At 37.9% G+C, this 14,371-nt stretch overlaps 1 protein-coding gene across 1 annotated transcript in view; it reads left to right on the forward strand.

The window, feature by feature from the left end:
- The window catches only part of LOC124717123 (formin-like protein 20), a 100,322-nt gene extending 87,573 nt beyond the window's left edge, over positions 1–12,749 (forward strand). The window contains exons 7-9 of the mRNA XM_047243855.1: positions 3,371–3,438; positions 8,015–8,083; positions 10,471–12,749. Coding sequence (XP_047099811.1) covers positions 3,371–3,438; positions 8,015–8,083; positions 10,471–10,504 — 171 coding nt within the window. The 3' untranslated portion in view covers positions 10,505–12,749. The remainder of the gene's footprint in view (positions 1–3,370; positions 3,439–8,014; positions 8,084–10,470) is intronic.
- Positions 12,750–14,371: the final 1,622 nt, after the last annotated feature.

Below are 14,371 nucleotides of genomic sequence, written 5' to 3' on the forward strand. Positions count from 1 at the left end.
GCTGTGACGTCACTGGTACCCGTGTCATTGCCATATATGGGTGTATTTTGAGTCGGTGTTCGATGTGCCCTCTTCGACTGCACGATCGCTGGATCACATGCAGGGCTGAGCTGCAAGCCACTGTCTCTATTCAGGGTGTTTGCAGTAATTTTTATTTTAATAGCTTCCTTTATTAAACTGTCCCTGAAGCTGTTAGTGTGAGCCACGACGGAGGTATCGTCAAATTTTATGTGGTAACCATTTTCTAACACTTGCTCAGCTAATGCAGATTTCTCTGGATAGCGCAGGCGATAATACCTCTCGTGTTCTTTCCTGTGTTGTTCCACAGTGCACACTGTTTGTCCGATGTACTTCTGGCCACACTCACAAGGTATTTTGTAGACTCCAGGTGTTCTGAGACCTACTGCGTCTTTAACTGGTCTCAGTAATTGACACATTTTCGTTGGAGGCCTGAAGATTTATTTGATCTTGTGTCTTTTCAACAGGCGGCTTATCTTGCCTGACACAGAGCCACAGAATGGCAGCAAAGCAAGTTTCTTTTCCTGCTCTTCGTCGGTGGTGTTATTCTGATATTTCTCAGAAGTCACTACTTTCGATTGATGGGCGCTGTAGCCGTTATTCCTGAAAACCTTGTGTAGGTGGCTCAGTTCATGGGGTAGGTTATCATTATCCGATATTACTCTTACACGATGCACCAATGTTTGTAATACTACGCGCTTCTGTGCTGGACGATGATAGCTGGTGGCGTGCAGGTACAGGTCTGTGTGTATGGTTTTTCTGTAGACGCTGTGGCCAAGGCACCCATTTCGTTTACGGTGGACAGGGGCGTTGAGGAAGTGCGGTGCATTATCTTTTTCCACCTCCATGGTGAACTGGATATTGATCCCATTGAGATGCTCCAAAAACTCGTCTAGTTTCTCATGTCCGTGTAGCCAAATGACGAACGTGTCGTCAACATATCGAAAGGAACACTTAGGCTTCAATGGCGCAGTATCTGTGGCAATATCCTCAATGGGTAGCCCGTTGGCTCCAACTGTTGCAAACCTCTTCATGGAGAATTTTTCAGGTCCATTCTTTTACCCTTCTTATATACAGTTGCTTGGGATTTTGCACTGGGCAAGAGATTCATCATAAATGGAAGCTAAGTAAGTGGCCAATGCGCAGAGTGCTAATTGTAAAACCGAATTGGGATTCCGTCCGGATCTGGCAACTCACTTGTTTTCTACTCTTTCAGTTGTTTCTGTATGCCAAGGATGCTTATTCCTGTGCCACCCATAAGGGAGTCAGTCAAACAATGCTATGTTTGTAAGATTTCCCAATGTGAACAGTTCCTTAAACATGAAATTTGAAACTTCGGCTTTCATTTTGGTATCTTCAGCTGCCTCTCTAGGCAGGTTGACGAATGACTATATGGAAGCCTTGGACCTGCTTAATGATTTAACATAGGTCCTGAATTTTCTTAGGTTCTTCGCCAGATTCGTTGCTAAGGCAGGACTGTATCAGTTGTATGCTTTGCGCATATATCTTTTCAGAGACACACGAGTCTCTACTAACCGTTGCCAGTTGTGATTTGTACATTCTCTTTTGAATTGAGATTGCAATAGCTTTTGCTTCCTCAGCATTTTTTGAATTTTGATGTTATACCACGATGGGGCTTTTCTGTCCTTAATCCACTTACTAGGCACATCCTTCTCCATACCGCAATTTAAAATTTGTTTAAACTTTGGCAATGATTCCTGTGTGTCCCTCATAATGGAACGAAGTCATTTCAGTTCATTGTGTAAATGAGATGCTGGCAATGATACATCTGCTGTTTCTATCAGAAACACACTCCTAGCCTTCTTGAGTGATTTATTAACTTTAGTAACCACAGTTGCTATGGTGGCGTGCTGCTGGCTGCAGACTTCCTTCGGATGATTCGAGAGCTGTCACGGCTGAATCGTGTGAACAGTAAAAGCGTCCAGCAGTTCACATGGTTTCACTCATACCTGTGACACGCATTCACCTGAATTCAGTGTCACAATCAACTTCAATAGAGACAATATTTTTGTCAACTGCAATGAACACTCCCCCTCCCATGCCATCTAACCTCTCTTTCGTTCAGTGACTCACTTAATATATCAGAGCTTTCTATGTCAGGCTTCAGGCAGCTCGGTTCCAAGAATAATGTGAATATGAGAACTTTCCTGGATGGCAGTAAATTCAAAACTCTGATACGAATACAATGACAATTTATTGTTAAAATTTTGACCGTTGAAGTGTCTTTACTTGAATGCAGTCTGATTTCACTATTTGTGTATCAACTGGCGAGTGTTCATCAGAGTAGTTCAAACTACTACCTAGCCTAAAAAACCTGCGTGTGCTCTCCACAAGTACTCTGCTAACTGAGCAGCTGCTTCCTTTGTGTAGTGTACCCTTGAGTTAAGGGAAGTCCTACAATTCCCCACCTGATAAAGCAGGTCCAGAAATCTGCAACCAAGACAGTCTTGTAGTATAGGCTTTCAGGAAGGACCCTGTGCATGCTGTTGTTGCCACACTGTTGTCTTCAGTCCATCTCATCATCACTCATTCTGCAGTCATTGCAGTCTGTCAGTGTGCTACTTGTGTGTCCCTCACACCAATGATTTGTGGTCTTTCAGGATCTGAAAGATGACAGTAAGCTGTACATGCATGTTCTGTGGACATGCTTCATTGTGAGTGCCATCTGAAACGTTTCATTAATATTAGACACATCCGTTAGGAATGGGTTTCACCTGTACTGAAAATAAACTCACGTAAAGATGAAGTTTTATTAACACATCCCACCGGCCTCTAATTACTTGGTCATAGCATCCATTTCAGTCAGTGTATCATCAAAATATAATGTGGTCTTGCAAAATAAGAAATGCACAAGTAACTGTAATCTTCAGTTGGCGCTGATTGCTGAGTCTAATTTGCAACCCAATCCTTTACCATCGTAAATGCTTTTCAGATCTTCTGATGCCTGTCTGCAATAAATAGTATTGGAATTGTATAGAGGATGATACCCATATTGCATGCCGTAACTGGCTACTGAATACTCAGTTCCTCCACTTATCTTTCCTTCCTTCCAGCACTCCATTGTTAATCATTTCGTTGTACTTTGTGTAATATTATCATCCATTATGTATATTCATTCAGTCTTTGGAGTATTTAAAACTTATCATTCTGCCTTTAAAACGTATCATTCAGCTCTTGCCAAACTCTTCTGGCTTCAACATTATCCCTTTGCTGATTTCACATATGTTCAGCATTTAATTAAAGGTACCATATTGCTTGTGTGAGAAGTTGATGTTTTTGGTAGTACCTCTAAGAAAGATGTTTACAGTGATATAAATATTTTGTGTTTCAGATCGGTCAGCAGACAACTCCTCTCCAGAACAACCAGGATGCATCACACCAAAAAGCTGGATGTGTCGGGTATGTGTAGCATGAAGCTATAGTTTTCAAAGTAGGTAAAATCCTAAGGTTGTTCATATGTGCTGATCATACCCACAAAGATATGGGACAATTCCAAATGATTGGTGATTACAAACAGTTGTAACTATTTAATGCATAGTAATACATCAATAAGAACTGCAGGAAGTTCAATGTTTTTCATAGTTCATAGATGTTCTACATGACCCCCCTTGGTCACACAGACCACATGAAAATAAAAATCCATTTTGTGCTGTATATTCCAAAGCATATGCAGTCACTCATGCAAGTGCATTAGGAATGCCCATTTTGAGTTCTGGGATTGTTTCTGGCAAAGGAGGCACATACTCAAAGTCTTTCACGTAACTCAAAAAAGAAATCTGTGAGTGTCAGGTTTGGGGGTCTGGTTGGCCAAGAGCAGAACACAGTGCTGTCGTGTCCAGCAAGACCGATGCAAATGTTCAGAAGATATCAGTTTAAAAATGTGTGCCAGCTTCCAATTCACTGAACTCGTGCAGCAAATGAAATATTGAACTTTCTTCTACATTTTTTGTAATTCTCATAAAACTATCACTGTGTATTAAATATTTATACCATTTGTAATTCCTATATTCATTTTCAATTGCTCTGTTTATTGAAAAGAAAAACTAATGCAAATTTTGTGAAAAGGAAAGATTGCTAATCGCTATATAGAGGAGATGCTGAGTCACAGAAAGACACAACAAAAAGACGGTCATACAAATTGAGCTTTTGACCAGAAGGCCTTTTTCTAAAGTAGACAACACACACACACACACACACACACATACACACACACACACGACTACTGTCTCTGGCCACTGAAGCCTCTCAGCGGTCACACGTGTGCAAGTTGTGTTTACGTGAATGTGTGTTAGCTCAACATGTACGGCAGTGCTTTTGTTGTCTGTCTGCAACTCAACGTCTCTATATGGTGACTAGCAATCTTTCCTTTTCATAATATTGTCATCATTCCATTCTGGATATTCCATTGTTTAAAAAGGATGTATTTCTTAATGTTTGTAATTACAGAATTTTTTGTCCCAGAATATTTATGATTAAATGTCACCAGCCATCATATGTCCTTTGTTGAAAGTTGGCAGTTATTCAGTGTATAAAGTTTATTGATACTAGTAAATTTTTTGTGCCATTGAACTTATCAGAACAGTAAACTTTAAAGCATTTTGTCATTGCACAACAAATGACCTTTTCTCAATTTTGGTAGTAACTGCCTGAACTGTTATCCGTTAGCCAAAAGATTTTGAGCTCCATGCAGTCACAGGGTCAGCAAAAAATTGATCCACATTCCTTATTGTTACAAATTGCATACAACAGCTATCACATAGCCTGTCAAAAACACACTAACATGAAACATTGAACTAATGACAATATTATGAAAAGCATAAACACTATAAGTAAGAGTGATTTCAAGTGTGCCACAGGGGAGTGTCGTAGGACCGTTGCTATTCACAATATATATAAATGACCTTGTGGATAACATTGTAAGTTCACTGAGGCTTTTTGCGGATGATGCTGTATATCAAGAGGTTGTAATGATGGAAAATTGTATTGAAATGCGGGAGGATCTGCAACAAATTGACGCATGGTGCAGGGAATGGCAATTGAATCTCAATGTAGACAAGTGTAATGTGCTGCGAATACATAGAAAGAAAGATCCTTTATCATGTAGCTACAATATAGCAGGTCAGCAACTGGAAGCAGTTAATTCCATAAATTATCTTGGAGTAGGCATTAGAAGTGATTTAATTAGAATGACCACATAAAATTAATCATTGGTAAAGCAGATGCCAGACTGAGATTCATTGGAAGAATCCTAAGGAAATGCAGTCCGAAAACAAAGGATGTAGGTTACAGTACACTTGTTCACCCACAGCATGAATACTGCTAACTGCTGTCTGGTCCATACCAGATAGGGTTGATAGAAGAGATAGAGAAGATCCAACAGAGAGCAACGTGCTTCATTACATGATCATTTAGTAATCGTGAAAGCGTTACGGATATGATAGATAAACTCCAATGGAAGACTCTGTAACGTGCCGGGCTAAATCCTTTTATTAGTGCCTCTTATTAAAGTTCACGTAACAAGCGGATGTATTGAAACATTTCCTCACCCAGTAGATAGTGCGCAGTGTTCCTAACCTACCTTGCTGTGCTTATTCAATATTGTCTTCTCGGTAGCTGCATCCGTCTCACCTAAATCACACTGCAATTAAGAAGCCGGGATCCTAGATTATGTTTTCCGAAATCAAAAGTCAAAAACGTACTCATTGTTGAATACTTATGACAACCACAGTGCGATTTGTTTGTTATCACTCACACACACAATATTCATGTGACCAGGGCTCTTACACTTAGTAATCGTCACATTAGGTAGGTCAAAAACTTCCAGTCTTTAACAATGTCCACAATATGCGTTAACTGTTCAAAGCCGAATACAATTACACTTTTTTTGTACTGACCGGAAAAGTTAACCGACTTGCCACACTTTTGCTCCATGAGAATCTGACCGAGAACTAACCGAGAACAGCACCACCTCGGACCTTATATAGACAAGTGCTTGAATATTTGACTATTTCTGTTAATATATTATAGTTTATAATTTCCCAGGGTTAAAATGATCCTTTCTAATTGGTTTTGAAGCTAACTATTGGGTTTTATTACTTGAAAAACATGAGTGAGCTGTATCAATTTAAATACGCAGAACTAACTTATGCATCCGCAGTGGGAATTCCCGACTTATAACCATGGCAGCCCTCTTGAACAATAATTTTTACTTTTTCAAATTTACTTAATTCTTAATTAATGCACTTATAAAGTTGAGACTGGAGTAATTTTACGTAGAAAAATAAAGGTAGCAAAAGTATCAAAACAGATCTCGGAATTATTCAGTAGTTTGGCCACAATTGGCACTGAAAGTCATACAGGCTACAGATTTCAAGTCTTAATATCTATTAAACTAATAGACTTTAGGTTAATTTAAACACTTTGCTGGAATCAGTAAAATTTAGGCTTTCTTTTGGATGCAGTCTTATAGCTGAATTCGATCTATAAGCTCACTCAAATTTTACTTAATATGTATTGCACAATATACGTCATTGTTCATAACTTTTAATGGGATGCATTTCCAATAAAATTAATTAGCACATTACTTTCAGAATAGACATTAGCATGTTCTGAAACAATATATTCTACTAGGGGAATTTTATTTAAACTATTTCTAAATTCTGTGCTATTAGGCTGAAGGCCACAGAATCTGTAGTCAGAATCTGAGTAGTGAAAATGGGGAAAAACAAAAAAATTCATTGCTTAACTAAGTTGCTGAAGGGGTGTAAAACCAAAACAGGATAGCAGTGGGCAACCCTGTTTCGTTACAGCTCTGCAAGAGAGACACTCAGTAGCTCAATGTGGGCTTTTGTTGAAGTTTCGAGAACATACTTTCACTGAGGAGTCAAGCAGTATATTATTCCGTCCTATGTATATCTCGCGAAGAGATCATGAGAATAAAATCAGAGAGATTAGAGCCCACACAGAGGCATACCGACAGTCTGTCTTTCCACGAACAATACGAGACCGGAATAGGAGGAGAACCAATAGAGGTTCTCAAGGTACCCTCTGCCACACACCGTCAGGTGGCTTGCGCAGTATGGATGTAGATTTAGATATAGTCATCATATAGCAGAGATGGTCGGTCGCAGGTGTGCACAATCTGTCAAACAAAGCTTTCAGCCAAACAGGCCTTCATCACAATTAGACACCTCCTCCTCCCCCCTCCACACACACACACACACACACACACACACGCACGCACACACTCTCTCTCTCTCTCTCTCTCTCTCTCTCTCTCTCTCTCTCTCTCTCTGGCCTTGGTAGCCACACACTGTGTGTATCTGATGAAGGCCTGTTTAGGCAAAATCTTTGTTTGATACTCTTTTTGTTGTGCCTATCTATGTCTTGGCATCTCCTCTATATAGTTAGTATCAATTACCCTTATCATAATACTGTCATAATTCCAACATGAATTTTCCATTATTTGAAACGCTAAACTAAGCTATGCTTGAAGACATTTACACTGTCCATTGTGATAGGAACCGAAAACCATGAGTTTCCCCATTAACATTAATGTTATTCTAAAGAAACTAAACTTTTGGACAGTCTCTCTGGTCAGAACTAACAGACAAGCAAAAACACCCCCATACACACACAGTGGTATGTACATCTAGGTGTTTTTGTGAGTCTGTTAGCTCTGACATAGTGAATTATTTGAAAGTTTAGTGACTTGTACATGTTAACCATTCAGGGCCTTGACTGTACATTGAGTGTATTTTTACTCCCTTCATTATTTGTATTTCACCCAGGACTTTTCCTTATTTTCGTATTTCTCCAGTGTGGTGCAAGTGAAGCATCTGTCTTCAATCACTTGATGCTGTTGAACATTCATAATACACCAATATAGTATCCTGTTGCACATTCATACGTGTGTGTGTGTGTTTTAGTTACAACCTGTTGTAGCCATTTATGAAACTATTTTTGCTGGTTTTAGGGTATCTGGGCCAACAGACAAACCCAACTCAGTGCATCCGGAGACTACTGCGAATACTAATGATGGAAGGTAAGCAAGTAGCAGACATACTTAGTAAAACTTGAACATAACATTACTGAAATGAGATTATAATTGCTCATTGTCCTATTCAATTGTGTGACAGAGTAGATAACTAGTCTGTGTCAAGGTCGCAACATGTCTGGAAAATTGGGAATTTTCAGGTTTTCAGGAGAACTGAATTTACTGGAAAAGTGAGAAATCTCAGGGCCTTTTGAGAGACTCTAGGGAGAGTAGATCTATTCATTGTCAGGATGAAATTGAGATTCTGTTTCAGAAAGAATTGGCTGTGGGGACGCATAAGGAAAGGTGAAGAAGTGCACTGCATTGTTGTAATGTTTGTTACTAGATCACAGCTACCTGTGGCACACTTGCCAGTCTTGAGGAATCTTTGTAATTGTTTGTGGATTCTCAGGTGCCTGGTTCCTTTCTCATCACATGATTGTGAGTGCAATGGAATATAACGTGTGTGAGGGTGTGTTGCGTAACTGTGAATTTATCATTTACAGAAAACCAAACTTTTTAAAATGTGATGCACCATTGGTACCAGAGGCTGTTGATATTACATTCCAGTGTAAACAATTTGAAGTATGCTACTATGAGAATTTCTTGTATTCTTGAGATAACTGAACAATCACATTACACGGGACAGAAGGGCGACAGATGGATGTAATGATGTAATGAATGGATTTCCAGGGATGACACAAGCTTATAACTTTCAGAATAGTTTGTAAAACTGTAAATTCTAGCTGAGCTCAGAATAACCACTAATAAGTGACTTGGCAGCTTTAACAAAATTTCATTTGTGTGCATCATTAATAATGTCAGTCTTTCTTACTATATTTGCAGAAGTATAAGGTACACATTTTCATGAAAATTTCTGGTGCTGTACTGACCTTGACCCCCTGTACTGCCCTGACCAGAGGTCCTATTCTTCCTGCCACCACACTTCACAAATTCCTCTTATAGCTAACTTCAGTGTATTCCTCTCTCTTTTTAAATTCCTTTACCTATCCACCCAGATAAAGCATTTAACATTCCAGATTGTCATCTGTAGAATGCCAGTTTTGTTTCTCCTGATGGCATGCTCCTGAGTTGTCCCATCCTGGAGATCTGAATGGGAGACAGTTGTACCTCAGAAAATGTAACAACTAGCTTTCAGCTATTTGCTGTAGCAACAATGCAAGGGCACGTTGGCTAAAGTCAAAATGCCAGATCAATCATACAGACTGCTGCTTCTGCAACTACTGAAAAGGTTGCCGCCCCATTTTCAGGAACCATAGGTTTTCTGACCACTCCACAGATACTCATCTGGTATGGGATAGCTGTTTGTTTTGTAGAGACATGCAAATCCTCACACTTCGGCAAGATCCACAGTTCGTGGAGCACAGACTCTCAAACCATTTTGCAGAAATGCACCATTGAAGTGCAAATACAGAAGAACAAAAAAAAAAAAAAAAAATCTTATATTTGGAACTGGCAGTTTCTTTGCTGCAAGACAGTGCAATTACAAAAAAATTTGGATTATTTGCACCTTGCATATTGCTCAACAGTATTACTTTTTTATTTTATTTATTTATTTTGTGCCAATTTGAAAAATTAGGGAATTGATGCTTTATGTTTCTATCGATGCTGCTTAAATAGTTCATATTTTTGTATGTACTCTTCTGTGCACAATAAGGAAAACTGCTGGACCGAAGATAATTAGTGACGCGAGGAAAGACCTCCATTCAATGTGAGAAGATGACACTAAGTGGTGGAATGACATGTGAGAAGGTGGCAGTAACTGTAGTTTGTCTTCCAAACTTCCATTCACTGTCAGTGTGTACTACTTTATTATGACCCGTCTACTACTCAATAAATCTTCACTTAAGCCAAAAAAAATTTGTCAGGTTTTATGAATGAATGCAAACTTTGTTATGTTGGGTATTAGGGGCCGTTAGAAATTGAATTGTCATCTTGTGTTTTGAATAACTTTTGATACTGTTTCTTAACCCAAGCTGTTACTTGTGAATGTGTAAACTATTGAAAATTACTGTCTTCTTTTTGATTGTTTCTGTGTTTGTGGTGCATTTATTTCTAGTCATATTCATCACATTTAAGTCTTACTCATGTGATGTTATATGATAAATACCCAGCCCCTCTCCCATTTTAGTTCCTAAAAACTGATTGTTGTGATTCATTCAGTATCTGCTTTGGGTTTCTTTATTGTCGAATTTACTGTGCTGATTTTATAAATTTTTAAGTCGTTATGCTTATCTGTTATTTCACTTGAGTGTTAATTTATTTATTGGTGTAGGGGACAACAAATATAATTAAAACTGTATATTTGAGTTTTATTGAAATTGCCTTAAAGAGTTATTCTTTACTAATATTTTCTACTGTGAACAATGTTGCAGGGTGTTGCTGAATTCATCAAGTGAAAATAGTTAGCAACACCGTTCTAGCAATGAGAGAGTCCGTCAATGATGGTATTACTTGTGGATATAGGGAGAAATGACGTGGATTTGGAAATTTTCTAGAGAGAAAGTGTGGGTGATGAATAAAATTAGATATCATCACAAAATGATGGATTAGTTTCCTGTATTTATGTTATAATGCTGCATTAACAGACTGATGCAGGATGATGAATGTGCACGTCGGGCATTGCTTTGGGACTGTCTTTCACATGATACTGTGTGGTAAAAAAAAAAGGAAAAAAAAAATTGTGTGTTTAGTGTGCTGTTCAACATTATTATGTGAGATTTTTGTTTGAGTTTGCTGAATGTGCATTATTCTCAAATGCATGTGCCAGAATACGTTAGACATGTAATCAAAAAATTGCGACATATAGAACTAATTATATGTTAATGATTTAACAGTTTGAAACTGATAAAATTGAAGCTGATCACCCCTTGTCATTTTCTTCAATATAGTCTTCAAAATTCTATCTTTTATAAAATATTGATCTGCTCTTCCAGAAAGAGACTCTTGGCAATGTTGTCTTTTCTTAGCATGTGCGTAAAAAAGACATTTGGTTTAACATAATGATTCATTGGCACTGTAAAAAAAATAGTATGTATTGCGTGTCTCAAATCTTTTAAGTTATGTAGTAGAGTTTCAGCTTGGCTATTTAAAAATATAAAATGAGAAGTCAATGAGCACAAAATTGTGTTCATCTGGTCACCAAGCTATCAATGTTTTCCATGTCATTCTGCGTATGACATGGTGGTGTATATATGCTTCTGTTCTCTTGGAACTACCAGAACAACTTGTTAATGTACCAGTTTGTATGAAAGCAGAGGAAGATCTGCTATTCAGATATGTAACTTGCACCAAATTTTGCGAGTTCTGGAGTATTATGAGAGAAAGTAGGTGAATCACTGTAGATGTCCATGAAAGAAGTTGTGGTTAGCCATATATGTAGCATTGGAAGATATTATTTCTCATTCACCAAAGTTCACAATACAGTCATCCAGCAGCACACGAAGCTATAAAACTAATTATGTTAGTATGACTGCCCTGTTAATGTTTTATTTATTTGTAGACCAAAATATACTGACTGCTTTTGTCATGTAAGAGATGCTCGGAGAGGGTCTCAAGTTGTAGCATCACATGTTATACAATTATGGTACAACATTATTTTCTATGTGTTTTTCATTTTTGATCTCTCAGTGGGTTCTTTTATGCATCACATGGGCAAGAAGTCAAGGAGTGACAGTGACTTACATATGTGTACAGTATTGTCATAAATGAACAGACATCAGATATCACTTTTTCAGTATACCTGACGGAGAAAGAAAAATATTTTAAAAGATCCCAGTTGCATACATCTAAAGGAATCAACTGCCACCAGTTAATGTTGTCATAGTTGAACCATCCTCCTCTTTCCTTCACCTTTAATGAAGTGTAGTGTATGCTTTCCAACTGTTTGTGTTCTGTAAACCTATAAGTTAAAAAAGAACTGTGAAAAAGAGTTCATGAAAGTACATGCAAAGTTGGTGGGGTTGAAGGTCTGTAAAATGTTATTTTAACCATTTTCCAGAATACAGTCTGTTGGCAGTCTTTGGATGTGTAGGCGTACTGTGACCTTAGCAGCTGTCATTCATTCTGCAGATTTAGTAACTAAACATATATGTCCAAAAATGACAACACCAATGGTAGATGGGGCTTTTATATGAATGAGAAATGTTAACTTCAATGCAAGTAACATGTGTTTATCAGAGTGTTTGTGAAATTCACAGTGGTGCATATTTTTCAATACACCATTGTCTAATAATTTGTGAACTGTGAATGTCAAAGAACTTGTTACTTGAGCCAGTTTTTTTACTGGTTTCCTTTAGTCAAAAGTCAATATTTTATGTTATGTGTGTAATGGTGGTTCTCTGTGCAACGTATGATTGAATAGCTGTTTAGTTTGAATGTATGTTGGCAGTGTCGTGACAGAAGACAGTGCTACGTAAAATCTTAGAAGTAGATTAAGTGCTTCATATAAATTTCTAGTCACTTTTCTAATGCAGAAAACAATATGAGTTATTGTGTACCAGCTAGCCATTCTGTGTTCTTTAAGCACCAGTAATGCGCATAGAAGTAAGTTACAATCCTGTTTTCAGTTGTTGGTTTGTTTATTTTAAGGTACAGTGAGACCTGTATACTTTTGTAAAATATTTATGAATAAATATATAGTTGATGTTAAGAATCAAATATTTAATTAGTTGATACTTCTCCAGCTTCTCTCTGTTTATGCTTTCATAGTGCTTCTTAAAGACAGGCTTACATAGAATTAATGAGGCGTATTTGACAAGCATGGTGTGGTTGCCTTGTACAATGTTATAGGTATCTGTTTGATGGAAAGTGATAGTGTAAGTTAACTAAGATGCCCACATGAAGAGAGATGTAAAATACAGTGAGAAACATCTATTACTTTATTACTAGTTCTGCATTGGTTTGCCGGTTATGATGGGACAGCCTGCTTCAAAATAAATAATTTATCATTTTACATATGAAGGAAATTGTGTGCAACAAGAATATATAAAACAGATGCAAAACCATTGCACTTCTGGAGGCAGTGTATTGAAAATGTTTAGAGAACCTGTAGAAAATTGTCCTGTGTTCCAGATAGCCAGCAGCTATCTATTTCTTTTTGTTGCAGGTTCATTATTGTCTATTTCTTTCCTCATGCTTGGAAGCCTCTTGGTTTTCTTTTACACTGTTGCATAAAACACATTGACTGAAAATGGTCATTATTCCTGGCTTGCAGTGCTCCAGTCTTTCACTTGAGGTTTAATCTCATGTTTTTGTAAGTGTAAATAAAATTAACTCTGTAGTGCGCTTGTTGCTCATTTGTTCTGCTTTTGAAGACAACGGTCCATTTCATTAGTAAGTCAGTCAGACCGCAGCTCTCAGCTGACATACATATACAGTGGGGCAAGTTAAAGTTTATCTTTTTCTGTGTTTTCAAAAATTATATTTATTACAGTTCGTGCGTGTTTTTTGTGTTTAAGTGGTTTAATCTCATGTCTTTGTAAGTGTAAATTCACACAGTCTGCAGTGCAATAGTTGCTCACTGAATCCAGCTACATAACTAATTAACACAGCAGTGTCAATTGGTGACACATAAGGAAGGCGTTGTTGTCGTCGTTGTTGTTGTTGTTGTCGTTGTCGTCTTCAGTCCTGAGACTGGTTTGATGCAGCTCTCCATGCTACTCTATCCTGTGCAAGCTTCTTCATCTCCCAGTACTTACTGCAACCTACATCCTTCTGAATCTGCTTAGTGTATTCATCTCTTGGTCTCCCTCTACGATTTTTACCCTCCACGCTGCCCTCCAATACTAAATTGGTGATCTCTTGATGCCTCAGAACATGTCCTACCAACCGATCCCTTCTTCTAGTCAAGTTGTGCCTCAAATTTCTCTTCTCCCCAATCCTATTCAATACCTCCTCATTAGTTATGTGATCTACCCGTCTAATCTTCAGCATTCTTCTGTAGCACCACATTTCAAAAGCTTCTATTCTCTTCTTGTCCAAACTATTTATCGTCCATGTTTCACTTCCATACATGGCTACACTTCATACAAATACTTTCAGAAACGACAGACATCCTGACATTTAAATCTGTACTCGATGTTAACAAATTTTTCTTCTTCAGAAACGCTTTCCTTGCCATTGCCAGTCTACATTTTATATCCTCTCTCCTTTGACCATCATCAGTTATTTTGCTCCCCAAATAGCAAAACTCCTTTACTACTTTAAGCGTCTCATTTCCTAATCTAATTCCCTCAACATCAATCTAATTCGACTACATTCCATTATCCTCATTTT

The sequence above is a fragment of the Schistocerca piceifrons genome, chromosome 9, assembly GCF_021461385.2.
Source record: "Schistocerca piceifrons isolate TAMUIC-IGC-003096 chromosome 9, iqSchPice1.1, whole genome shotgun sequence".
Taxonomy (NCBI): domain Eukaryota; kingdom Metazoa; phylum Arthropoda; class Insecta; order Orthoptera; family Acrididae; genus Schistocerca; species Schistocerca piceifrons.